Here is a 27,476-nt window from a genome sequence, read left to right on the forward strand (position 1 = left end):
AGTGCTGTTGATGAGAGAGGCTGCATCCATCCCCATGGTCACCACACTCCTCCCTGGTGATGCCATGCCCGTCTCTGGGCTGTGAGGGCACCAGTGGTGTCCAGGACCCAGCATGGACGCTGCAGAGCTTCCTTGGGCTCTGCTGGAGAGCTCTGTGCTCCAAGCCTGGCCTGACTCCCTCGTGCTGACCCAGCAGGAGGTTTTCCAAGCAGCACTCCACACCAAGAAGCACTTCACATGGCTAATGCATGAGCCATTGCATCCCAGCAGTGCTTCCAATTTGTATACTGTGAAAACAAACTGTGCTCCCAATGACTTTGCTCTGCACTCAGACTGTTTCCATGAAGGTAAAATCAGCCAAAGCACAGAGCCAGCGTTGTACCCCCCCTGTGCCCAGCAAAGCAGAGACACCCCAGTGGGATGGCTTGAGGTCTTCCAGCACAGCAGTAATGAACGCATGGCAAGTTTGCATGCTTTATTAGAGTCCTATTTCCACTCCTTCTTCCAGAGGAGTCCAGAAGGAGCAGTGAGAGCCTCCTCTGCCTCTTCACACTGCTGTGCTTGCCCTTCAGCTCCCCGCAGTCCCCTGCCACCCCCTGCCCGGCAGCCAGCAGCTCCCTGTGCTTAGTGCAGAGGCCTGGATGAACTGGCAGGGGCAGGGCACGCTGCTGCCCTCCATGTGCCCCGTGGCCGTGGGACGGGGCAGCCGGCCGCTGACCAGCAGCCGCACGTAGCAGGCACTGAAGATCACCAGGAGCTGCTGGGCCATCACCTGCAACAAGCACGAGAGGGTCAGCGAGTGCCTCATTCAAACACTGCTCTCGTGCAACAGAATCGGGACAGAAGCCGAGGACGGATACATAACTGCTCCAGATCCCATTCTGGACAGCAGCACTGGCACGCTGCCCCCCAGGACAGTGACATGCCAGGCTGGGGGCTGGCAGCAAGGGCAGCCCAGGGCTGGGGTGGCTGGGAGCCAGGCTGCTTGGGGACCCTCCTGTTCTGCCACCACCTCCTCTTGGGTTGTTGGTTTTTTTTGACAGTAGATGGCTGGAGAGCTTCTACCAACAGGGATGTCACCTGTGCTGAAATCATTTAGGAACAGCAAGCAGAAAACTGCAAAATAAATCAAAATAATCTCTTCTGAAGCTTCTTGCTGAGCAGGAATTGAGGACACATTTGTCACTCAGCATGGCACAAGAGTTTGAGGGCATGCTTCGTGGAAGAGATGAAGGCTCAGCATGGCCATACTCAGCCCGGACATGGGCACCAGGTCCTAGCAGACTTCTTCCAAGTAGGGACAAGGAAGAAATGCCTGGCCATAAAACAGACAGCACCAGGGCCATAAGCATGAACTGCTTAACACTGTCAGGACTGGGGAAGGTATGAGGGGGAGCAATGCCTACTGGGATGAGCTTTGGAGGCAACGTGCCCAGGAGGTGCTCTGCCCATTGATGAGGGGTATTTCTCATTACCTCTGGGGGGCCCTCAGGAATGAGGTGGAGCAGCTCATTGCACATCACAGGCTCTTTCCTGAAGCTCTCCCTGCCGGACAGGAGAGGGGATTCCTCGCATGAAGTCTCCTCTGCTGCAGGAACAGCCACCTCAGTCACCACACAGAGCTGATCCAGCCTGTGCCGCCAGCCCAGCTGCAGGAGAAGGACAGCTTGAGGGACCCAAGGAGACAATTCAAAGAGAGGATTTCCTACCAAAACTATCCTCTTCCAGGAGGCAAGAAAGGTACAAGGTTTGGGGGCTGTACCCCCCACCCCCTGTCCTGCAGCCATGACCTGACAGCAGAGTTTAGATATCTGTGCTCCCACAAAGAGGAAGAGACTTTCCAAAGGCCAGGAGGACAAAATTCCCATCCAGGTGCCCAGTGCTGTGCTTATTTATTCCTCAGGCTATCTCATTATTTCACGAGGACAGCTCAAGGTGTCAGCTATTTCAGACAGTAACACCTGCCTTCAGCATCTACCCTCGGTGACTTTACCAAAAGTTGCATGGCCGATTACCCAGCCACGCTCACACCACGGGTCCTAAATACATTCCTACCACACTGGGGCACCAGTAGATGCAATCTGTCCCCCTCCCAGTTTGCTCAGCTCCCGGTTTTCAGCAGAGGATGCCCAGAAGGGAACTCCAACACGCACTCCTCATGGCCCCACCGAAGACAGGCTGTGGGGTGGCCGTGCCACCACAGGCTGTGCCCGCTGCCGTTTACCTCCTGCTCCTGCCGCAGCTCCGCGATGTGGGCTGACAAAGACCGAAGGCAGTGCTCGGGGCTGAAGTGCACAAACCACAGCTGAGACGAGCAGGTTAACAATTATAGAGCTGTCTGAGTTGGAAGGGACCTTAAAGGCTATCTAGTCCCACTCAGTGCGTGGGGATACCCGTATCTCCAGCAGTGCTCAGAGCCCCAGCAGCCTGACCTCGGCAGGGACGGGGCACCACCCTTACTGCAAGTCCTCTTTCTTATATCCAATCTAAATCTCCCCTCTTTCAGTTGGAAACCATTTCCCCTTGTCCTATCACAGCAGACCCTGCTGCCTCCGGGGAGCAGAAGCACTCGGATGCTGCTGGCTTAGCTCCTCTCTGCAAGGAACAACACAACTGGGACTCCACTTTTCTGTGTCTGTCTGTTTGTTTTTGCCACAGGCACTCTGCTGTGATTCTCGTAATAAGACTCATCATTGCCATGTAAACATAATACAGTTTCAGGAATAATTGTCCTCCCCAAGGACTAATTTCACTTCAGTCATTTAGACTCTTCCCAGTGGCCTTTGGGTATATCTCAATCCCAATGCACGGGAGAGAAGAAAAATACCCAATTCCCCATGCTGCCCAATAGGAAGAAAAGAATCTTTGAAATCCCACCCTCTGGAAAGCTTCATGAATCACTATACTGCAGTAAACACTCTCCCCATCATCAAATCATAGAATGGTTGGGTTGGAAGGGACCTTAAAGCTCACCCAGTTCCAGCCCTGCTGCTGTGGGCTGCTTGCCCCACAGCAGATCAGGCTGCCCAGGGGCTAGGAAAAATTCAGCACAGAAAGGATACTTGTAGGATGCTGTGTGGCCCATCCAGGACATCGGTAATCCCCAGAATTAAGCTGTGTTTGATAAAGAATTCATTGACAGCTGCCAGCCGCACATCTGTATTCATATTTATCTAGGAAAGAATGGAGGAAAAATTAACATGCTCTGTGGCAAAACTTGGCCCAGCTCAAGGCTGCTCACCATCGTGGGAGGGGGAACTGCATGGTGGTTGCTTTTTCCCAGCAACAGCAGGTGCTTTGAGCATCTCTTTCTTACTTTCACACCTGCTTTCTGGGTATAACACATAACTACAACATTCCTTGCCTGAACCAGATCTCTGAGCCTGCTCTAAAAATACTCTGTCCTTCCCCTGCTAACCATGTTCCCCTTATGTATCTACGAGACAGCATCACAGAATGGCTTGGGGTTGGAAGGGACCCCAATGACAGTCAAGTTCCAACCCCCTGCCACAGGGGGTGGCAGATCTGGTTGCCCAGGGCTCCATTCAAATTGGTCTTAAACACTTCCAGGGACTGGGCATCCACACAGAACCATTAAGATTGGAAAAGACCACTAAGGTCACCAAATGCAATCCCAACCCGCCCCCATTAACCACATCCATCACTGCCACATCCCCACGGTTCTTCAGTGCCACACCTCCAGGGATGGTGACTCCACCACCTCCCTGGGCAGCCTGTACCAACACATTACTCCTCTTTCAGAGAAGAAACAGTTCCTAATATCCAAACTGAACCTTCCCCGGCACAACTGAAGGGCATCACATCTCATCCCATCCCTGTTACATGGAGTAGAGGCCAATCTCCACCTCACTACAACCTCTTTTCAGGGGGTTGTAGAAAGCAATAATGTCTCCCCTGAGCCTTCTCTCCTGCAGACTAAACAATCCCAGTTCTCTCAGACACTCCTCTTCAGATCTGTGCTCCAGCATCCTTGCCCTCCTTTGGGCATGTTCCAGGTCAGCTCACCTTCCTCTGGCGACGGTCGATGACCAGGATCATAACCACAGTGACAGCCACCGCAGCCAGAGTCACCAGCACACTGGCCTCCCAGTATTGACCAAAGGAGCAGAGCTGGACCGTGGTGTAAATGTTTATCCAGAGAGACATGTAGAAAATCTGTGAGAACCCAGAGAGATGGATGGTGCTCATAAAACTGCAGAAGTGAGGGAAGCCAAGGGAAGAAGAGACCTTGCCATAAATTAATTAAGTTGCCTGGGATACTCAGAGGGTGAAGAAGGACATGAGCTCTTTGCAATAATAAATCGAGAAGTGTCTGTAAGGACTTGAGAACTAGTTTATAATAAGAAAGTTACCCATCATCAAAGACAAACTGAATTATTAATGATGATTCATACCTAGGAACGTTTTCAATTGAGTTCTTCCATTGAGATAAGAAAAGCACTCGCTGAGGAATATTGATAACCACAGGGTGCTGGTGCAGGGACTCAACTACAGGGCCCCAGTGATGGACACTGGGCTCAAGGAGGATGTTAAGGACTAGCAAACTCGGCCTTTGCATTACAGATTAAAAAATAGTAATTAAAGTGGAGGGAGAGCCCAGCATCCTTACCACAGCAATGGCTATCTGGGATGCCCTGGAGTTGTAGAAGAGGTACCGCCTCACTTCGGGCTTCAGGACTGCCTCCTCGATCAGCTGCCTCCACTCGCCTGCTGCTGCCTGCTCAGGGAACCAGGAGCAAGAATCATGGATTACCTCGAGTAGGAAGGGACCCAAAGGATCACCACCCAAACCCCAACCCACACCCCCACCCAGCCTGCACTGCAGACCCGATGTGTGCAGATGAGGCTCCAGCCCCATCCCCACAGCTATTGCTGACCAGAGTGCTGTGTGCTGCCTCGTTTGCAGTGAGTGATGTCTCCCTGCAAAGGGCAGGGAAAGGCACAAGAGAAAAACATGGTTTTATGGCAAAGGACAAGACGAGACAGATTGTCCCGGGGATGTTCTAGCACATCAGAGTGCTTTTATGCTCTTCAGCTGAACCTGAACGGGTTTCTTCAAGGAGCTTTAAGCCAAGGTCATTACAGTTGTCTTGAAGTCAATGAGGAATAGACTGAGATTGAACTGAAACAAACCACCCTTACACACACACGAAGAAAAATAAAATAATAAAATAAAATAAAATAAAATAAAATAAAATAAAATAAAATAAAATAAAATAAAATAAAATAAAATAAAATAAAATAAAATAAAATAAAATAAAATAAAAGATAGGTAAAATAAGTAAAATAAAAATAATTCAAAAATGAAATGAAATGAAAAAATAAAATAAAACAAAATAAAACAAGATAAAAAATAAAATAACATAAGATGTAAGTCTGTAATCTGGGTGCAAATGGTGCCAGCCCAGCCAGCGATCACTCCTATGTTCTGCCACAGGAGATGACACATGAGGAGCTCACCTGAACCCCCAGGGACTGGAGTTTCTCTGCACAAAGCTCCATGTCGAAGGAGGTGGCCGAGCAGGTGTTGTCCATGCTGAGCACCATGAGCACCTGGCCATTGCGGGGTTCTGCAAGAGCCCAGAGAGGTCAGCAGCACAGCTCTGGTGTGGGTTTTAATCCCAGCAGCTCAAGAGCCTTTGGCAAAGGGGTGGGTGATAACACAGACTGCCATGACATGCTGCAAATGGATTGCATTCCTGCAGAGCTTACACAAGCTGAGCTACGCCAAGAGGAGGAGATCAGGGCCAAGAAAGTGGTGTGTTCACATGAGAGCCTGTTTCACCAGCACGTCTCATCCAGCTTTCCTTCCTCTCTGGGGATGCCTTGGCCCTGCTGCTATGGCACAGTTTACAGTGCTCCCCCACGCTGCTGTGCTGGCCCAAGGGCAGTGTGCAAGCACCTTTCCTTTCTCTCCTGCTTTCATACTCCATCCTCATCATCTCTTTGCTGCTCAGGTACAGGAGGTGCCAAGTTAACTGAGGCAACTGCATTGCAATAGGGTGTGACTGCATCAAGTCGAGAAAGGAAGAACAGATGCATCTAGAATCTCCAGGATAATAATGTCCTACTTTTTTTTTGCTGAGGTTAATCCCCAGATTAAGCAGTGGGGGTAATGAGTATGAAGCAAGAATGAAAACAAATGGTCTCAGTCCTCGGGCTGGGCTCTCCTGTTCTTCATGGCTTTAGTCAAGGTGATTGGAATAGTCTAGAGGGTACCAAGCTCAGATACCCCAAATCTGCAGGGAAGATTGCCTGTTTCTGGAGCAACAAGAGCTGCTAGAGTGCTGTGAAAGCTGAGCACAGGGATGTGCCACAAACAGAGCTGCTGGACACTCAGTGCAAACGGCCATGGCACGGTGTTCAGTCCCTGCACAGAACCCCAGTCAGCTTCAGAGACTCTGCTGCAGAGGCAGCACATCATTAACGGGGAGGAAAGGCACTCAGAAAGCACAGGTCAAGCTTCCCAAAGATTTCTTCACTTGCAAAGAACAATTGAAAGGTCTTGATTGGCACCGTGCTCAGCACTGCAGCCACCAGCAAGTTCACAGACCCGCAGAGTAACCAAGGTCGGAAGAGGATCCTGAAGGACCCTCTGGTCCAACCCTGTCCGCTTACCTTTCGCCCACTGCAGGGATCCTTCCTTTAAATCACTCTTACAACAGAGGATGGAGGAAAGCGAGCTGTTTTTCTCAGTCCCACCAGTTTGGCTGTTGCAGGCCATGCTCCTCAAGAACTCTGTGCCGTAGTGTCAGCGATTCAGCACTTCTGGATCTCCCTTATCTCACAGTGCTCACTGGGGACCAGGTTGTGAGATCTTCATTCAGACTCCCACTGGTGACTTCCTTGGGATTCTGCTTTCCATGAGCAAGGCAGCATTTTCTAGCTCCGAAAAGAGGAAGGAGAATAAAAATACAAAAATCTTACAGAGACAGCAAAACAAGGCTGAGAGCACAGAGCTCTGTGATGCTACCACCACGCAGGTGCTAACAGTGCAATGTGCACAAGCTCTCCCTGGTGGTTCTTTTTGGCCAGAAGATGGCTAGGTTATCCCTAGATATCCCATGATATTCCAACATCCTTAAGTATGTATGTCAGGGAATAGAAAGGACTCCTGTTTGCAATGGCAGAGGAATTCCCCATGGCAGGAAGGAAACAGCGTGGATAAGGAAGAACTGTGTGCCTGCCCAAGCAGAGCAGGAAGCAACGTGGGGAGCTCTGCTCATCTTCACCCCCGCAGCAGCTGCTGTTCTCATGGGTCTTCCAGGGAATGCTGCAAGGACTCGTGGGTGGTTATTCAAACTGGAAGACTTTGAAGTTTATTTATCTTCCATTCACGCCACTCTGCTGCCAAAGCTAACGTTTAAAATTAACCTTCGCTCCACTCCACCTAGAGATTGGTTTGAGGATCCCTCAGCTCAGAATGGTTGGGGTTGGAAGGGATCCCTTGGGATCATCCAGTCCCACCCCCCTGCTTTGAGCAGGCACCTAGAGCATACAGCCCAGGACCACACCTCAGCAGCTCTCCTTCCAAAAGGACTACTGCTTTTTTTGTTTTGTACTAATGGTTGTTGCTGTCACCACCCCCTTTGCACAAAGCCAGGACAGCCACCAGTTCAGGGACTGTCAGACAGGAAATTTAGGCAAGGGAAGCAACACAAAATGTTCGTATGGTTGCAAAAAAAAACCAAAAACTGCAAAGGTTGGAAACTGAATGCTTAAAGGAACCAAACACAGTGCACCTTGCACAAGAGGCATGTGTTGTGCGTGGGGATGGCTGCAGCACCCACCCTGAAGGCTGGAGACAGAACGGAAACCTAACTACAAGCTGGCACATTAAGTCAGAGCTGAAGCAGGGCTCTCTGTCCCAGCCACCTGTGGGAGCATCCAGGGCAGCTCCTGCAGCCACAGCCTTCCCCAGCACAGCCAAGCCCAGAGACAACAGCAGCATTGCTTTAAACCATTTGTACAGCACAGACCTCACTTGGATCCGTTGCCTCTTATTGCTACTGTGCACGGAGCTTGGTCCCTCAAAGCCCTCCCCACCTCTGCTCCCCAGGGCTCTGTGTCTTTGTACACCCCTTATTTTAACACAAAACCGTTCCCTTTGCCTCCCTCCCCCTACAGACCCCTCCAAACCCCAGCCAACCTCGCCCCGCTGCTGTGTTCTCACTTACAGAGAGCCCACCGGAGCCGTACCTCATCCAGCTGTGCTCCCAGGATGCAGACTCTGCTCCCTCCTCCTCCTCACTGCCCCGCACCGCCCATCTCTGGGCCCCACAGGTTGGGGAGGTCCCACTGCTGGGATGCACAATGCAGGCAAGCCGCCCGCACCTCCTCACTCCCATCACCCCACTCCACAAGCACCGACTTGCAAAACCTCCCTGGTGCATGTGACTTTTCCCCCAGGCTCCTTTCAGAGCTGTGGTTTTTAACCCTCTAGAGTTCCTCCACTCTTCCCCATTGGGCACAGACCACGCTGCAGGAGCTGGGGTTGCTTTCTGGAGAGCAGGGGTCCACAGCTGGACACAAGGGGAGCAGTGGCACAGTTGGAAGGCTCTGCCCTTCCTTCTCCATCAGCCTGTGTTCAGTGAGCACGCATCCTGAAGTTGCATCGAATGAGTCGTGGTGAATACCTGAGTCAGAGCTGTGCATCAGCAGCAGGGCTGCAGGAATCCAAAGGGGTGAGCAAAGGTATCCAGGTGATGTTGAGCAAATAGTCACAGCAAGGCACAGAAAGTCAGAGGAACTGGGCTGGGAACTGCAGCCCAGCTCTCAACAGGAGGCTGCTCTGATACAGAGGGCAGAGGGGGTTTCCTGTTTACTGCTGTGCTCCAGAGAATAGAAGCAGGATGGGATTCACAGCCAGACGAACCCTCCCAAAGCACTGTGGTTTCTAGACCAAAAGAGAGAGGCTTGGGAGAAGGCGGGGGTGCACCTCCCTGGGCTCACAGCAAAGCTGGAGGGACCCCAAAGGCTGGGAACTGAGTCAATCAAATATCAAAGCAACTGCTAGCGAACAGTTAAAAAAGAATAACAAACCCCACCACGCTTCATTGCACCATCTGTGCATACTTCCTGGAGAAAACCCCGCTCTGCTTTGGGAGGGCTGAACTTCTGCAGCCCCAAAGACATCGCTGAGCAACGCGTTTATGAAATCGCGTGGTTGCACGGGGAGCAGCACTGCCTTCAAACTGCTGTCCCACGTGGGACCTCACCTCCCTGGGAGCTGCTGGCTCACACAGAACATCACCCAGGCACTGAAAAAATCAGATCCATCAGTGTCAGTAGCTCGAGGCCCAGCTCCCATCCCACCCATGCCAAGCGCTGCGTTCTTTGCAAGCACTCCCCACCAGAAGATCTGGCTTTGCTTCCTCCTTCTTGCCCACGCATGGCAGAATTGGGTGACCCAAGGAAAGAGCACTGTCAGCTCCCTGCAAAGCACCCAGGGCAGAGCTCTGCGGGGACAACGTGCTCAGGGAGCAGCTGCCCTCATTACCTGCACACAGAGCATGCACCCCTGGCTGAGGGGGTCGTCTCATTACAGAACAGCCAATAAAGCGTTCAGCAAGTAATCTGTTCCCATCACCATTGCACAGATGTCTTTATGTCAGTGCTTCTGAAGCGCTGAGGCACGCCTGCAGCATCCCTGCTCCCCCTATTAACAGTCCCACCAGAACTTCAGCACTGAGCAGCCAGAAAATAGAAATTCAGCCCTCTGAAACCATCACCAAGTACAGCAGTTACAAAGCAAACACAAAGTCAATCAGTAAACCAGGAAGGCACTCGGAAAGCCAGGAGAAGGAACAAGAAACCAGGAACTCTCCGCCTGTAAAGCAGATGGAGGGTGCTGGCAGGGTCCCAGCAATCCTGGTGCTGCACGGAGCCCAGCTGACACTTTGGTTATGCCTCATCCACAGAGCAAGGAGCCTGTGCCCTGCAAGGAGAGATCTCCCAAAGAAAACCACAACAAACCTCTTCCTGACCTCCATCAGCTCAATACTGCTGTGCTGAAGCGTGGTGACTTCGTTTCAAAACTAAAGCACTGTGCCTGGGGGGGGGGGGGGGCAGCTCTGTGCCTGGGGGGGGTTGAGCAAATTCTCCCCGTTTCTGCAGTGCTGTACAGATCTAAGCTGCTCGGGGCACTTCGGTTTCACTTTTAGTTCTGTTTTGCACTTCTCTTTTCGGGAGCTTCACGATGTTTCAGATCGTTTAGCCCATTTCTCAAGATCATTTTAAACTGCAATTCAATCCTTCGCACTGCTTGTATCTCTTCCCAGCTCGGTGTCCTGGAAATATATTATAACTGTACTCCCTATTCCATCACACTGCATTAATGAATACATTATGGAGAATCCAACTGCAGGAATGCCCTGCTTGCAACAGCAGCTGCAGTCCCTGCCATGCAAGGTGCAGCTGTGAGCAGCAGCCAGCACAGCAGATCTCATTCTATGTAATGGAAGTGCATTTTCAGCAGGTAACTGCCCCATCAGCTTGTTGGTTTGGTTTTCTTTTCCCCCCAGCAAGCCTTAATTAGGTGAACAACATTGCTGAAAGCCTTGTCCTGCCTCTCCTGCACACAGCCTTCTTTTGCAGACTGCTTTTAGTCAAACAGCTCAGCAAAGTTGACAGATCTGACAGTCATCAGATGCAGACATCTTCATTTCGTGATATGCCTAAAATACATATTTCAGATGAAAGAATGACACCTGCAAGAAGCGTGGCTCTTCTCTTTCTGCCTCCTCTCTATGAAGACTTCAAGTGCCGTGCAATAGCAATGCAAAAACTTTTGTGCTTTAAATTTAAGGAAAAAAAAAAAGATGCTTGCTGTGTGCCTTGGATAATGATTTGGCTATTGATTCAGCAGATGCTTTATTAGATTACCTTGCGACAGCCAAATGTAATTTAATACCTATTTATTTTCTATTCCTATGTCTGAGATACAATCTCTTCTGCAAGACATTACTGCTATCTCCTTTCAGCCTCAAAGAGAGATGAGGCTCACCTTCCTTCTTGGAATATTTTTGGTGAACTGCTTTTTTGCAACTAGATGTTGATCCTGAGGGTTCTCAACAGTCTTTTCTATTAAGACTCAGAAGCCAGAAGCTCAGCTACCACCAGCTGGATCAGGCTCTTCCATCTCACTCTGCACAAGAACCCTCAGTGTTGGGCAACAACTGAAGATTGCAGTCCATTGAGCCACAGGTGCCACTGCCCCGTCCCTCCCAGTCTGCCCACACCAGACAGGAGGATCTTTATCTGGAGTACTGCATCAGGCAGCAGAGAGAAGGAGATGCTGACCTTCAGGCTGAGCACAAGCTGAGCAGGGAGCAAGCACTGTCAGCAACAGCGAGCCTTGAAAACTGAACTCTGGCTCCAAGCAGAACAAATGTGTGCCCTAATTGCGCCCAGTACTGCATGTTAAGCTGCCCAGATGATGCTGGTATCTCGGTGTTACTAAGCCCTTTGTCCATCTGCTGCTGTCCCCATAGTACGGATGGCAGATCTTCTCTGCAGTGTTTTAGAAATGAAGAAACACCAATTATAAGTGCACGCATAATGCCTGAAATCCCACAGAAATCAACTTCAGACCGCTGCTGATGAAGCTGAATGTGACCAGTGCCACATCGTGCTGTGCTACTCTCCTGATACGTCTGCATTTCCAGGGGTCAGAACTCAAAGTAAAAGAAGCAGACAGTTTTATACACACTTAAAGCAGCTTCTGGGCCTTTCTGAGGCACAGGAGCAAGCTACATCTCTTTACTTCTAGGTCACCTGCATTCAGGGTCACATCCGGCAGGGTCAGTGCAGGGACTCTGGGGATAGATGTGTACTAGCAGCTAAGATAGGTCTTACTCATTAATCAAACTTGTTGCAGAACAGGTGGAAGCCTAGAAAATCAGACTACAGAGGTAAGAAACTGATCACCTCCACACCTCCTCCAGTAGAAAACAGTTCGTGCAGCACACAGGGGCCTCCTTTCCCAGAACACCTCACTGTAAGACTAAAGAGCTTCAATTTAAAGCAACTTATCCTGACCACAAACTAAGCCAGCCTTCCCAGCGAGCAGTACCTGGAAACGCTTGTTTCTGTGTGAGTTGATGCTCGGCTCAACATGAGCCGGCAGTGTGCCCAGGTGGCTAAGAAGGCCAACAGCATCCTGGCCTGTATTAGAAATAGTGTAGCCAGCAGGAGCAGGGAGGTGATCATCCCCCTGTACTCAGCTCTAGTACGGCCGCACCTCGAGTACTGTGTTCAGTTTTGGGCCCCTCACTACAAGAAGGACATTGAGGCCCTGGAGCGTGTTCAGAGAAGGGCAACAAAACTGGTGAGGGGCCTGGAGCACAAGTCTTATGAGGAGCGGCTGAGGGAGCTGGGATTGTTCAGTCTGGAGAAGAGGAGGCTCAGAGGAGACCTTATTGCACTCTACCACTTCCTGAAGGGGGGTTGTGGTGAGGAGGGGGTAGGCCTCTTCTCCCTGATAAGTAATGACAGGACGAGAGGGAATGGCCACAAGTTGCGCCAGGGAAGATTTAGATTAGACCTCAGGAAGCATTTCTTTTCTGAAAGAGTGGTCAGGCACTGGAATGGCCTGCCTAGGGAGGTGGTTGAGGCACCATCCCTAGCGCTGTTCAAGAAGCGTTTAGATGAGGTGCTAAAGGACTTAATTTAGTAGTTGGGTAGAGATAGTGATAGGAGGATGGTTGGACTAGATGATCTTATAGGTCCTTTCCAACCTTATGAACTTATGAACTTATGAACTTATGAGTTTATACAGTCAGGCAACCCTAAACTGTCACATTTCAGGGAAGCATTACAGGCATTTGGTATTCTTGCAAGCACTGAAACTTCTGCGTGTTTTCAAGGGAAGGTCTTCACATCCTGCTTTGCTGGAGAGGGAATCATCTGGGGAGAATTTTACACGTTCTCTCCTTCTGGCTCTTCCTTACTCCAGAGAGCAAGGACAGAAAGCACCCACTTAACAAAGGGAAACTTAGGAACGATGAGAAAGTGGAGGCACACGCTGTGCTTGCTCCAGACAAAAGCAATTCTCCTTTTGCTGATAAACGAACTGGATAACATATAATTACAGCCTGGAGCTAGGAGGACTTTTACCAGTACCAACATGCTGCAGCCTGACCGCCTGTTCTCAACAGGAGAAACTGTTTCATCTCTAAAGGACAGACCAGAATTAGAGTGGCTGCAACCTTTTATGAGGCCAGAACACTTCTCTGGCCATCAGACGAGTCTGATCAGAAGTGCTTTGATTCTGTTTTCCTTGCACAGACCTGGCGTGTTCCCAGCCTGACAGATCCTACTTCACAGGAGCTTTTGTTTCAGTTTTACAACCCATTTAATAGCCTCAATTCCTGAAGAGATCCTTTAAGAAGCACAGTATGCTAACATAAAATATTACTAGAGGAGACACCACAACATTCCCTTTCACAGCACTACTGCAGGCAGATATTTGTTCCTTTGTTAAGGCTTCCATCCATCCTGCTTTCCTCCCTCCCAATGGCAGCCTTACCCTGCAGGTCTGAGAGGCTTTTCAGTGCTGCACTGAAGGTCTGAAGAAATGCAGGATGTTTTGACGGAGGGACAGCACCAGGATTTCCCCTTTACAATTGCAGATCTGATGCAATTCATGCTGACTGAGGTCTCTTCTTTGCACGAAGTCTTAAACTGAACTCAGAAATAAAAAAAATCAAAGCCGTATTTTAATACTCTGCTGGGCTGGAATAAACTGCTGAAACACCCAAGGCTCATGATGTATTTGTGTGTGTTGCTGATTAAAGAGCTAGAAGGTGAGGCACGGATGGCCCTAACACTTATTTCACACTGTTCCTGGGAATAGCAGGATGCTACATGACCTTGGTATAAACAAGCAGCCACCGCGGAAGGATAATTACTGCACAGTGCCTGGCTATCAAACTATACTATTGAACTGGCAACATTTTATTTCTCCTAATAGCCCAAAGAACATTTGTTCCTGAAGGCTTTCAGAACAACCTGGCAGATAAAGCATCAGACTGGAGCCAAGAGGAGGAGATCTGTAATGGATTTTAAACTTACCTGCTGTGACCTTCAGACATTTGTTTCATTTCTTGCTCTCTTATTAATACTTGATATTCATTCTTCAGAGTCCAGGCTCTTCATGCAACACTGAGTCCTGCTGGTACTCTCAGAACAATTTTGTTGTTACAAGAAGACTGATTAAAGAGACTTTTGAGTTAAATAGAGGTTTTTACTTTGAAGTGCCAGACTCGTAACTCCAGCTAACAGCAAAACATACAGAGGATATTCAATACAGAGAAACTCGAGCACCTGAAAATTATCAGCCAGCACTGCACAGCCAGAGAACTGTCATTTAGTTTAACCTTGCAACAATGCTAACAACACACCAAAAAAAAAAATGCATTTTAATGAACAATATACAGGTCCAGATTACTGACTCAGGTCAGCATCTCTTTCCCCACTCTGCTTCTCAGAGGACAGCCTTTCTTGGAATACTACCCAGAAAACAAGAAGCATTAATGTGCCAATTTGAATATATACTTAACAACAGCACAGATTTGAGACACATCCATTTAATGCCTGGATAAGTTCTCAAGTCAAGAAAGAAACCAACAGCAGTCCACAAAATACTGATGACCTACAACTCACTGAAATAATTCAACACCTTTACACGAACAACAGTTATGGTATGGCTACGAGCTGTACATTCCACCTGAAGCTCCAACGTTACTGCCAGCCTTCTTTGTGCACTTATCCCTTCCTCCAGCACTACCCATTGATGCGGTAATTCACGTGGATTTCAGGTTTGATGTCACACACCAGAGACAACAGCTGGGAGAGGACCACCTCACGGTTCTTCTGGAAGTTCTGCTGGATTACGCTCATCTTTTCCTGGGTCTCTTTCTCAACTTCAGTAGTACAGCTGCCATGAGATCCAAGTGCCTACAAACATCAAAAGGGAAAGCTCACATGCAAGCTGTGTGACAAAGAAAACACTGACTGGTTCTGTATTTCGGTGTTCTGTGCACCTCAGCTATCTTTGCTGAAGGAATAACTGTGCTGGAAGAAATGGAAGTACATCTGGATTGTCCCCTCAGACTTCCCACAAAACCTGTTCTATCTTATCACCAACAGCCTACATCTTTTATCTTCTCTTACTCATTAATTACTGTGCTTGGAGCATGAGCTTCCAAGGAATGCCTGAAGCGAATGCCCTGCTGTACTGAGGACTGAAACTGGGAACCCCTGGGCACTACTAAGGTAGATTGCATAGATTAAGTAGGAAGTGTGATTTATTTTAATCTCAGTCTTCAGATCACCTGGCTGCTTCTGTATTTTGAGAATCTTTCAATAAATATGACCATGGTCCAGCTCGTACACATACCAAGGAGTCCCTTGTAGCTTGCAGTGTCTCCCTTGCCCAGTAAGCAAGGGCAGAGAGAAAGCCTGTTATAAATGGGGAAAACAGGCATGGAAAAGCTAAGCCAAGTAATACCGTGGGACTGAATTCAAGAGCTTCTCTGTTTGGAGAAGAGTAAGTAAAAGAGAAACAGTTGCCAAGTAGTGAAGTACACTTTTTAGCCTGGAATTGCTCAGTATCATACACTGAGTGAACAAAGATAACAAAGCATTTTAAAAATAGTTATCTACAGCAACTGGCATGAAAACAGCTATGCAGAGAACAGAGGATATGGGGCTGTAACCGCAAGAGGGACAGAGGGCAGTTGCCAGATTAATTTCTAGACATCTTAGAAGAAAAGGCAGGGACACACAGCAAGCAGAAACCTTCCACCTGCACTACAGCCCTCACCTGGAAAGGGGCCCTCAGTTCTGCACCTTTGAGGAACTATTCTTACTCAAATTGAAAGGAAAACAGGACACAGCACACAAGACTGCTGAGCACAGCACAGGCCTTGCAACTTCTTCAGGAAGAGTTGTGTCTCAAGTAAGTTTCTATCAAGTTAGCATAATGGGAACCAGCTTGTCAGAGGAGGAATTTGTTCAGTGTTTTCTGACATCGCTGCACAGAGCAGGTCTGGAGGGGGTGAGACTCATCGAAGCACCAGAGAGTAAAGGAGTTTATTAAGTTAATCCACTGCCAATTGATATTTCCAGCTCTTGAGATGGAAACACTCTGACTCATTTCCACAGATCTCTCCAACATGTGACTGTGGATCAGCAGAAGGGTTAGGGAAGTAGGCCTCCAGCAGCATGTTCCACTCTGAGGGCAACCCTCAGGGTAAGGAACACCAACTAAGGGGTAAGAGGCAGGACAGGAACAGTGAGAGATCTAGCAAACTAACCGCTGCCTCCTTGGCTTTGAATTCCTTCTCCCTCTGCAGGCGGTACTGCTCAATCTCTGCCTGGGCTTCTTCTTTTGCCTGCTTCAGCCTTCGATTCTTTCCTGTTTCCAAAGAACACACCATATGAAATAAAGGAAAGAAAGCAGCCTGCTTCCCCACGCTGCTCCAGCTACCTGATGCACAACTACTGCTGTAACCCCGAGCAACAAGCCTCCACCAGCCAGAACTGGTGATGCTCTCTCATCCAGCAGACACACGAGACAATCTGCAGATCTGGCTTCGCTCACACAAGCACGCAGTACTTCAGGGTGATCCCAAACAGCACAGCAGCGAGAACGTTCAGCTGCAGTTTGGTCTCAGTCCAGCTGTGCAACGGAGGGAAGCTACGGGCTACTGCAACAACTGCCCTTCTGAACCCGCCACCACACCCGTCCCCCTTCACAGTTATCAGCAGGGTCAGCCACAGCGACGCAAAGGCTCCGCGCAGCCGGACGCTCCCTTGTTTAGTTAACACAGGGGTCGCAAGGGACCGCCGGATGTCGCCTCGCCCCGCGCTGCAGCCAGGCCTACAGCCGCCGGGCCCAGCTCCCCGCGCGCTGCGGCCTATCTCAACGCCGTGCCCTCGAGAGGCCCCGCGAGGGGCCTGAGGCGACCAGAGCCGGGTTCCCCCCGCGTGGGAGCATCGCGGGGCCGTACTCACGCTTGCGGGCCTCGGCCACCTTCTCGGCAGCGCGCTTCTCGGCCTGCAGCAGCTGCTGGATGCCCTGAGACTGGCTCGCCATGACGACCCGCCCGCGCTCAGCCGACGTCTGACGTCACCACGTCGCCGCCTCACGTCATCAAGCCGCTAGGCCACGCCCCCGACGTCGCTACGCCCTGTTCAGCCACGCCTCTTTTCCCGGCGGGTCACGCCCACAACGCTGAAGCCACGCCCCCCCTGCCCGATCCGTACGCTTCGTTTGCCCCATTCATTCTATGGGGCGGACGGAAAACACCATGTGCCGGAGGGATTCGTTTGCTTGTTTTTAGTGGAATGGCTTTTAAGCGTTGTGGCAGCTAGGAAAGCACACTGCAGTGCTTAATATGGGTGTGGTTAATGTATTAAGGTCGTGCTTCGTTTTGTAATGAGGGCACTGAGGCCCTGGCACCGCTGCCCTGAGCTGTGGGCGCCCATTCCTGGAGGTGCCCAAGGTTGTGGATGGGCCCTGGGCAGACTGAGCTGGGAGGGCAGCCAGCACACGGCAGGAGTGGGGCTGGGGGGTTTAGGGCTCCTTCCAGCCCAACCGTGCTGTGATTCTAATACAGGATGCTCTGTGCATCCTTGGTGCACCCCATTAACCCGCTGGGAAGCTCTGGTTCCCTCTGGGCTGAGGCATTTTCTGATCAGAAAAACAATTCCCCCTCACTGAGCATGGTGACCCATGGCCATCCCTAACAACTCGGGGAGACCCACAGCCCCATCCCGCTGTGAAGGTGCTGGCTTCACCCCAGCCCAGCCCTCAGCCATCATGTCCCAGTGGCAATTTAAAGACCTGAATGTGATTCCTTGACACTTTTTAGGGCATAAATCACCATTACTGCCGAGGTGGAAGTGGCAGCGCCGAGGCAGTGACTCACATCCCCGCAGGGAGGGATTGGTGGTGGCTGATCCACTGCTCCTGCTCCCCGTGATGGAAGGCACATGAGACAATGAATCAAATGTGTATTTATAGAGTGGGATGAGTGCTTGACAGGGTGACCTTCAGCAGGGCTTGGAAATTAACAAAGTGGGGCTGTCAGCCTGGCCTAACGCTCACTTTGGTAGGAGATAAAGATGGGGAAAGAGCTCTGACCATCAATCTGAGTTCACATCAAGCCTGGGGATGGGCAGTGTCTGTGGAGCAGGAACAGGGGTTTGCAGGCCGGGCTGCCCCATAGCAGAATGCCTGGGAACTCTGCAGCTCACTGTTTGCAGAAATCAAGCCATCAGAATGTCATTTTCCTCCTGGATGACTGGGATTTTCAGACCTGCTGCTCCCAAGATAAAAACACACCAGAAAAAAAATATCCTGGCTGTAATTGCACAAAGCCTTCAGGAAGGAGTCCCTCCACCAGTACAGCTTTGGGTGGGCAGAAGCCATGTGATGAGTTTCTGACAGTTTCTCTTTGATGCTTAACAAATGAGGCGACGGTAGTTTGCACTGAAAACAACGCTTCCTTTGGTTGTGCTGCTTTTCGGTGTAAGATCTCTCGACGCCTCACAGTGTGGGTCACATGAAGCTCTTGTGAATGTCAGAGTGTTCTGATCCACTTTCCACTTCACACTGCAAACAACAGTTTCTGACTGCAAAGAATGGATTCCCAGTTCTCAGACCTGCACTGGCATTCAGAAAAGAAACGCTTCTATGACTCCAGCTACCAGCAATGGCTTTATAATTAAGCAGCACCACGAGTACTTTGGAACTTGTCTTCTATTCCCTCAAGATTAATTGTAACGAGCTTGTCACTCGCTATTACAGCGTAAGAGCTGCAGCTGGCACCAGCATCCTGCTATCTGCCTGGTACTGCTTTCCTAACACCACAAACTGAGCTCGTCCTAAATTTCATGTGCTGCACATTCAGTGCAAGTCTGGTGAAGCAGCAGGGAGCCCGGGGAAAGTTTAATATTTCAGAAATTTACCAGGTTGGTGGGGATGGTTGGGAAGCAGGGAGCTCTGTTCTGCGTGGTGTGAACTGGGCAGAAGCGTTTCATCTCTCTTTGGTACCTCCACAGATTGCTTTAATGAAATTAAATACATGTCTCACTTAATTCCTTTTTTTTTTTTTTCCCCCTGAAGATTTGTTTTCCTGCCAGCCTTGGAGACTGATTTTCATCTTGGAGTGCCGTCTGCTGCTTTTCTGCTTTGTTCTGTGCTGGATTATATCTCCAGGCATGTGCTGAAGCAGGTTCTGAATCAATAACTCAGGAGATGCTTCTGGAATCGGGAAGGAAGAAAAAGCTGATCTCCCACATCTTTGTTTTCCTTTTTGTTTCTAAATATAAAAAAAAAACATGCACAACAACTTTAGGAGCAAGTGTACAGCCTTGCACCTAGGGAGGAATAACCACATGCAGCAGTACAGGTTGAGGGATGAGCTGCTGGAGAGGAGCTCTGAGGAGAGGGACCTGGGTGTCCTGGTGGATGACAGGTTGACCAAGAGCCAGCAGTGTGCCCTGGTGGTCAAGAAGACCAATGGGATCTGGGGGTACACTAAGAAGAGCGTGGCCAGCAGGTTGAGAGAGGTGATCCTCCCCCTCTACTCTGCCGTGGTGAGGCCTCCCCTGGAGTACTGTGTCCAGTTCTGGGCTCCACGGTACAAAAAAAGACAGGGATCTCCTGGAAAGAGTCCAACAGAGGGCTACAAAGATGGTAAGAGGGACCTGGGGCTGTTCAGCCTTGAGAAATGAAGACTCAGAGGGGATCTGATCCACGTCTATAAATATCTGAGGAGTAGGAGGCAAAGGGACGAGGCCGGACTCTTCTCAGCAGTGTGTGGTGATAGGATGAGGGGAAATGGCCACAAACTGAAGCACGGGAAGCTGTGCACCAATGTGTGTGGGAACTTCTTCCCAGTGCAGTGACGGAGCACTGGAGCTGCACACAGAGGTGGTGGGGTCGCCTCTGGAGACGTTCAGGACCCACCTGGACACCTACCTGTGCACCCTGGGCTGGGAGCTGCTTGGGCAGGGGGTTGGACCCGATGATCTCTGGAGGTCCCTTCCAACCCCTACAGCTCTGTGATTCTCTGTGATTCTGCGATCTTCTGATCCGAGGATTACAATCCATTTCGTGAGGAATGAGGTTTTAAACAATGTGTTTGGCTTCTTTCCAGATCAGGTAATTGCATTTCTCCCCTTCAAACTCCCCTGCACTTTCAGCTGGATGTATTATTACACCCAGTTCTCAAACTTTTTTTGTTTTGCTCTGCAATTGCCTGCTCTTTTAAAATGGTTTCAACTTGGTCATCTGGGAAACGAGTGGGTTCCTCTCTTCTGAGCTTTAATTCATTAACACAAACCACTGAGGCACTGAGACGTCGCAACTGTTCGTCGTTGATAAATGATTGTTGTTGAGAGTTTGAAAACTACCCATGAATAATTAACTGCGATTCATAGTTCGAGGGCCATATTTCAAGTTTATGAGCTGAGTGCTACAAATCCAAACGCATTACAGTGGTGGAATTAGCAGAGAAAAATCGACCAAAGTGTACAGATGAGTGCTGCCCAACGTTACCCGACCTACACCAAAAGCCTCCACCAAAATCAAGGGATGTGAGTGGGGAGCTCAGTGCCTGGGAAGCAGCCCATGCTGCTGCTGCTGGAGCTGCCACCCCCGGTGCTTGTAGAGCCATTGATGTCTTTGCACTGGGAGCAGCCATGTCCCCTTGTCACAGCAGCCACAGCCACACAGGGTGCCTGGGCCAGGAGCTGAGACGTGATGACAGCAGAGCGATGTTATGCATCAGCGGCATGCAGCGCCAGAGCTTTGACTGCTGAAGGCCACTATCGCTTCTTATCAGCTTCTGCAAGAGCACAGGTGTTATCAGCAAGAAGAAACCCCCCCTGCTCAGTGTTTTCCCTTCTCTCCTTCACCTTTTCAGTCTGACTTCCTCTGCCCCAAACCGCTGAGTAATGTCACTGTGGATCCACTGCTTTCAGGCTCTGCGTTCCAGTGATGGATGAAATAAACTCAGTGTGTGTACACTGCTCGGTGCTTTGAGAGGCGTTTGAATAAGTGACAGACTGCAGTGCGAGTCTCATTCATTACCAGCATTGCTCAGAAACATCAAGTGTCTGAGGATGCTCTTTCATTTGGATGCTCGTTAGAGGCTCTGGAGGATTGCGAGAAATATGCTGTGACGCCAACACAGACCCATGCAGAGCACCGATGCCAGTGCTGAGCCGAGAGTTCTGGCTGCTGGGGGATGATTCTCAAACAAGTGATGCCAGATGCAGCTCCACCAAACACTTGGCAAAGCCCTACACCTCTTCCTGCCTCCCAGCTCCCGATTACTGCAGAATCAAATCCACTCAGCTTACCTGAGTTACCCCCCTGGCTCTCACATTGCTCTTCCTTCCCCAGACCCAAACTCAGCTCCGCTCCACTCACTTCAATTGTCATTTGCCAGATAGCTCTTAACTGTAAGGCAAAAATAAAAGTCTATCCATTTTCTCCCCACCTCTTCCATCAGTTTCACCCAGCAAGCTTGCCAGGAGGGCTCTTCAGCAGCTGGCCACCATGGAGAGAGCCCAGGGCCATTTGGTTTGCTGCAATCATCTGCTTAATTGGGTAATGGGCAGGGCACGGGGGCTGAGCTGCACGCTGTGTAATGAAATTGGAGTTCAGGAGGTTTCAGGACATTAACAGCATGATTAACCCGCATCTACCACGGTAACAACTTAATTATTTTGAACAATAAATCATCTCACATAGGTGGCCTGGGGTTTCCCCTGATTGGGTTTTGTTTGGGTTTGGGTTTTTTTTTTTTTGCATCTCGGAAAGCCATGTATCTGTCTGCAAGGTTATAACAACTTCACAGAGTAGAACAGACCAAAAGCACGTCATTAAGCTCAGTTTTAGGAATGCAGATGATGGAGAAAGGGAAGCCTGCTGGCTTTTAGGCCTTTAAGATGAGGACACAAGTCATAGAACAGCTTTCAACCTATTTCCTTGCCCTTTCCCAGCACAACCCACTGGCCATTCCTTTTTTTAGAGCACTTTGGCACTGACATTTCCAGGTGTAGAGCCACGTGGCATGAAGGACATGGGCAGGAGCACCCTCCAGCACTGAGCAATGCAGAGCCCATGGGTTGTGCTGAGCTGCAGACCCCCAAACAGCCCCATCAGCCCTGCTGGCTCCTGCACTCTTGTCGCTGCAACTCTCTGAACGCAGACTCTGGGCTATTGCCAAAGGCTTCATCCAGCTGCCTTTTCACCACAGCATCTGTTCTTAGCACCTTTTGTCTGGAGAGGTTCATTCACCATCTGCTGTGGCATTGCAGTGCACATATCGACATGCAAGGAGCTGGTGGTGAACCTGGCTAAGAAGCAGCAAGCACGCTCCTCTCTGCTACTTACAACAGCCACGAGCATTTTGGATGGCGATTTGCAGATGCCATTGCCAGGCACAGAAGCGTCAGCAGAGCAATAGATTTGAGGTTTGCACCCAGAGCCCTCTGCTGCACCCTGTCACCATCTGCATGCAGGAGTTACCAGCAGGGCTCAGTCTGTCTCAGGGCAAGGCAGATTTTGCTGCCACGGTACACTCTGTAGGATGCTGTACTGCAACCCCTGTCCGTGCCCTTCCATTGGTTTCCATTTGCACCACAGCCCAGCAGATGCAGCCCCAGGCCCTCTGGTGCCTGAGGGCAGGTGCAGCTGCTCCTTGCACAGAGGTCAGATGCTGAGCAGGAGCCTCTACGTGGGCAGGTAGGACAGGAAACACCAAACACTGCAATCCAAAGGTCATAGATCCATAGACCTGGGTCCAGTTCCCCGGCACTTCCCTGGACCTCTCCCAGCACTGCCTCACCTCGCTGCCAGCAGCGATCCATTATCTCAGTGACGAGACATAGGATCTCAAAGCAGATGTTACAAATCCATCTTGCAGCTAATAACATGATATAGGAACACAGGGCATTACTGAGAGCGCTGCTGGGCCGTCAGCGCAGTGAGCAGAATGGCTGTGGTGTAGCTCTGTGCTCACCCCCAGAGCTGCAGCAGTGCAGATCAGCACAGCCTATTGATTTCTGCAGGATTCCACAGCAATCCTCATGTCCACAGCAGAGCCATGCTCCTGTGGGAGCTCCTTTGCTGCCTTATGTCTTTGGAAGCATCGCTCGTGGTTTGCCAGCATGTGCTGCTCTGTCCCCACCTCAGGTTTTCTGTTGCGTGGATCTTTTCCCTCCCTTTTGCAATCAATATGTCTGGGCTTGGAAAGATGATAGTGATGGAGTTCAGCAGCCAGCTCAGGTGGCAACGCTGCAACACTGCTGTCTGGTTTGCATCTGCCTCTCGTTACAAGAACAGACCCCAAAGCTGTGCATGCATGGGGTTTTCAGTGGCTTTGAGGTTTCCTCTCTGAGCCAAAAGGATTCAGTAGTATCAGATGCCTCCGCTGATTGCACCTTGCAAGCTAAGCAGAATTTGCAACCCTTTACTTCTGGTGGCCTCTATCATCTAGTTATAACACTGGTGGGATGCCAGCATCATGACACTGGGGTATCAGCATGGTAAGCTGTGTATTCAGGGATGGGTGGCCAAGTTATCCACCGCTGTGTTAGTGGGAGCTGATTAATGCAGCAAAGTGGGACAGCCAAAGGGAGGTCAGACATGCATAAAAATAGAATCTCTCCCCAACTTCTCCGCATGCATGAAGCATTAAATAAGGACTGAACCTCAAAGAGGCTTTGGGTGTTGCTGCAGCTTCAAGAGACAAAGCTATCTGCTGCTTTTGCATATCAATTCCCCTAAGTCTTCAAAACTGATCCATGGAATGGAAAGGTTCATTGGCACCTCCACTGCATGGAGTGTGTCCCTGGGGGTGAGCTGTGCCAGCAGCCCTGCACTGCCAGAGCCTGGGCTGGATGCTTGGAATTCTGGGCCCAGCAGTACCAGTGCCATTCAGCATCACTGTCCATACCTCAGGTCTCAGATTTGCAGGCCCAGCTGATGGAGCCTGCAGAGCGCACAAAATCTGCCCAGCTCCAGCAGCACAGCCCCAGCTGTGTACCACCATGCTGGGCTCTTCTGTCCGACAGAAAAGACAAGAAAGTGAATTTGCGATAAAAGGGAAAAAAACATGAAAACTTCAGCTCTGCAATCTCATCCTGCTGCAGGGCAGGACTCTGCCAGAGCCCAGCCTCAGCACTGTTTCATCCCACCTAGTAAGGAGGATGAGATCAAAGTTCCTACCCAGACAGGGCGCCCGTGGCTGCAGGAAGCACGTCTGGCTGCCGTTACTGATACTGAAAAACAGCAGTGATGGGTAAAGCCTCCCCTTCAGTTCTGGCCCGAGTTCATTGGCATTGAAGCTCCAGGACTGTGTTGTTTGTCTGCAGTGCTCCAGGAGACCAGCTTCAGAATTACAGATGTGCTCATCTCTGCTACATGCACACTTGGAATTGTGTTCAACAATGGGCGGCTGAAAACCCTCATGTCCTTCATCTCACGTGGAGGAGGCTGTGTGCTGCAGTGGGAAGGGCACGCTGCTCCCACTGCGCGTGGTTGCCATGCCATTTCCTCCGTTTGTAATGAAGAAGTTTGCTATCAACTCCAAGCATTTAATATATGCAAAGTGTATCTCCCTGCATACACACATCCATCCCCTTCCTCCTCTCCCTTCAATTTAGAGGGCGCCTCGTCTGGGGCTGACACGCCGAACAAATTGCGTCGGCCACGCTGAAATACCCCACATATTTCATCACAAAACACTCCGCCTCCCCTTCCTGGAGTCCCTTTCCCATGAATGATGACTGGTATTTAAATAAGAGCAGAGCATTTTCCTGAGCGTCCCGTTCACTTTAATTAAAAGCTAATATTTATCGAGCCGGGCAGATGTGCTCTACACCAAAAGTTGCCCGTTCTGCATTGCTGGTGTGTTCTGCAGCAACCAGCGTGTGATCACTGCCGAACTGGAGTAAGTACCATTGATTGCTGCCTCTAATAGGGGATATGATTTTAAGGGGCTCGCGGGAGCGGGCTATCCGAGCTCATTTCAGTTATCGATTAAAGCAGTGAAGGTTATAATCAAACGTGGAAACACGTGGCTGTTCGTCATGCTCACAGCGCCGGAGGGTGGCTGGCATCATCCCGTGACACAGAGAGCCCCTGTGCTGTCCCATTGCCTCCTGCACGCTGCCCATCACAGCCCCTTGTTGGTGGCTTTGGCTGCTCCTCCTCTCACCTCCCCGTTTTGCTCTCTCTCACCTCGTCATGAATTTCCATCCTCAGGTGCTTCGCCGCAGAGCACCTCCGTGATTTCGAGCCTTTCTCTTCCCCATTTAATCAAGCATCCTTCTGAAAGGAGCACTCAACCAGTCCTGTGTGCTCCTTGTCAGATCATTAGCCATGTTGACTTCTGTGCTGTATCCCACTTAAATCTGGGCTTCAAGTGTTTTCTCTCTCACATTTGCTCTGAAGCAGAGCATGTTACGTAGCAAATGAGAGTGCCACTTCAAGGAGGGCACGGGGTGCTCAGCACTGAGTGCCTAAATGTGCTCATGCCAAACTCGCTGCTGTCAGGAGGTGCACTGAATGAAATTAACCCGAGGAAAATGTGCAGGAAGGGCACATCCTGAGCACACCAGGCTGTGGACACCACCAGAATAAAGGAGAAAGGGGAAAGGGATGGTGGCACTGAGCACTTGGCATTTCTGTGTCCCCAGTAGCACAGGCAGGGGATCACAATCTGCTGAGGGAGATCACCCTGAGATGCATCTGGGCTAAATCCCTGCCAGGGTAATGGGATGCATTTCCGCCTCCACGGACTGTGTGGTGTCACCAGCTTCTGTGCCGTGATTTGCTCACGGGGCAGCGCTCCTACAGGCACAGCATCTTCTGCTGCTGCCCCAGAATGAAAGACAGCGAGAAGAGCATGGTGATGGAAATCTGCAGCCCCTGGCAGGCACTGTATGACAAGAGGGGGATGAATTTGGTGCCTGGGGACGGCTGGAGCCCTGCTGCTGCTGGGCTGTGGTTGCTCTGCAAGCCTCCTGCTGTGCATGGGGCAGAGGAAGGAGCATCAGGCACTGCCTCTCTCCCTGCCCATCCCTTGGCAGCTCTCCTCCTCCATCATCCCCGGGAGCTCTGGTGCCAAGTTTTTATGCAAAGCAGGGAAGACTCGTTACCCGGTGCCCAAAATCCTTCTCTGTCAATGTTAAAATGCAGTGACTGTGTAACTGAACAGAACGTTCTGGTCGGGTTAACCTGTCGTACAGGTACAAAGTGGCTGTGAGCTGCAGAGCACTGAGGAAGGAGCTGATAAATCCATCTGCACACTGTGTCAGCCCAAAAATTGGGAGAGGAGCTCGAGCATCCTCACCTGAACAGCTCTGAGCAGCACAAAGGGGCACACAGGATGGACTGAGTACTCCTTTCAGGGTTGGACAAGGACCGTAGCTTAATTTTCTGTCTGTTTCTTTTATTCTGAAGGTCTCCAAAGGTTACAGAAGCAGCACCTCTGCAACTGAGTCCTGCACTGGGAGCAAGGATTTGATTGCTTCTCTTTTGCTTATGCAATGTAAAAATTGTTTTTGGCTGTCTGCTGATGGGCTGCAGTGGAAAGCAGAGCTCAGGATATAAAACTGTAGGATTTATCAGATAGACCAGCACTTAACATATCCCTGCTCGCTGCATCCCATTACATCTCCTCTCCCTGCTCCCTGTCTCACCCAGGATACCATTAACCCGGCAGCGTTACTCCAGGCCCTGCTCACAGTCTGTCAAAGCTGAGCTCCAGCTGCTTCAGATGCAGAGAAATTCATCTCAGCTTCCCTTTAGCAGCGGGACACAGACAGGAACAAGGCAACAAAGAACTCACGGAGGAAAGCTAGAACGTTTGGTTGTACCAAACAGAGGAAGATTTAGACCAGAAGTGAATGCATTCAGTGCACAAGTCCCTGCTGATATCCCTGAGCTCCAGCAAGGGTGATGTGGTGGGGAGGAGGGGGGAGGGAGCAGTTGCCATGCAGCTGTCCAGGTGAGCAGCTGCTCCAAACAGACTGCAAAGTCTGTTGCCCTAATACAGCTCAGGCTGAATGAAGGTGTTTTTATTCTGGGCTAAATGAGGCGTTTTCATGTCAGCTGGTAACTGATCTGGTGTAAATTAGCTGCTGCCTCCTGCTGAGGCAGTGACTGCACCTGGGGGAGATGGGAACATCTCCCAGCAACATCTGCAGAGAAGCTCCAGCTCGGGGATGCAAGAAGCGACCACCCGTGGTCCCGTTGGCTGAGCCCAGCTCTGGTGTCTGGCTCAGGTGGGCAACATACCTGCAGCAAGCCTGGGGCTGAGCCCTCCTTCCTCCCCTCACCAGATGGCAGTGCCTGCTTCAAAGCATCCTGCACCACTTTGTGGACACAGGTTTGGGAGCGAAAGACCCCAGAGGATGTGTGTGCT

At 50.4% G+C, this 27,476-nt stretch overlaps 2 protein-coding genes across 4 annotated transcripts; both read right to left on the reverse strand.

Annotated features, from left to right (window-relative positions):
• Positions 1-200: 200 nt before the first annotated feature.
• On the reverse strand, positions 201-8,120 carry TMEM268 (transmembrane protein 268). 3 transcript variants are annotated; one of them, XM_065737616.1, is made up of 8 exons: positions 6,640-8,120; positions 5,482-5,591; positions 4,631-4,738; positions 4,027-4,176; positions 3,063-3,173; positions 2,225-2,305; positions 1,476-1,649; positions 201-772 (listed from the first exon to the last, which is right to left on the reverse strand). In XM_065737616.1, the coding sequence occupies exons 1-8, from the start codon at positions 6,743-6,745 to the stop codon at positions 569-571; spliced, it is 1,044 nt and encodes a 347-aa protein (XP_065593688.1). In that variant the 5' UTR covers positions 6,746-8,120; the 3' UTR covers positions 201-568. The 3 variants fall into 3 exon arrangements, with proteins under 3 accessions (XP_065593688.1, XP_065593691.1, XP_065593689.1); XM_065737619.1 differs by lacking the exon at positions 201-772 and adding an exon at positions 999-1,085; XM_065737617.1 differs by lacking the exon at positions 201-772 and adding an exon at positions 1,000-1,116.
• A 6,132-nt stretch (positions 8,121-14,252) lies between these two features.
• Positions 14,253-17,155, reverse strand: ATP6V1G1 (ATPase H+ transporting V1 subunit G1). The gene is made up of 3 exons (XM_065737620.1): positions 17,041-17,155; positions 16,341-16,441; positions 14,253-14,979 (listed from the first exon to the last, which is right to left on the reverse strand). Exons 1-3 carry the CDS (start codon positions 17,120-17,122, stop codon positions 14,806-14,808), a joined length of 357 nt encoding a protein of 118 aa, XP_065593692.1. The 5' UTR covers positions 17,123-17,155; the 3' UTR covers positions 14,253-14,805.
• Between the last annotated feature and the right edge of the window lie 10,321 nt (positions 17,156-27,476).

Source organism: Cyrtonyx montezumae, unplaced genomic scaffold (assembly GCF_038088225.1).
Source record: "Cyrtonyx montezumae isolate F1298 unplaced genomic scaffold, pur_monq_1.0 scaffold_20, whole genome shotgun sequence".
Lineage (NCBI taxonomy): Eukaryota > Metazoa > Chordata > Aves > Galliformes > Odontophoridae > Cyrtonyx > Cyrtonyx montezumae.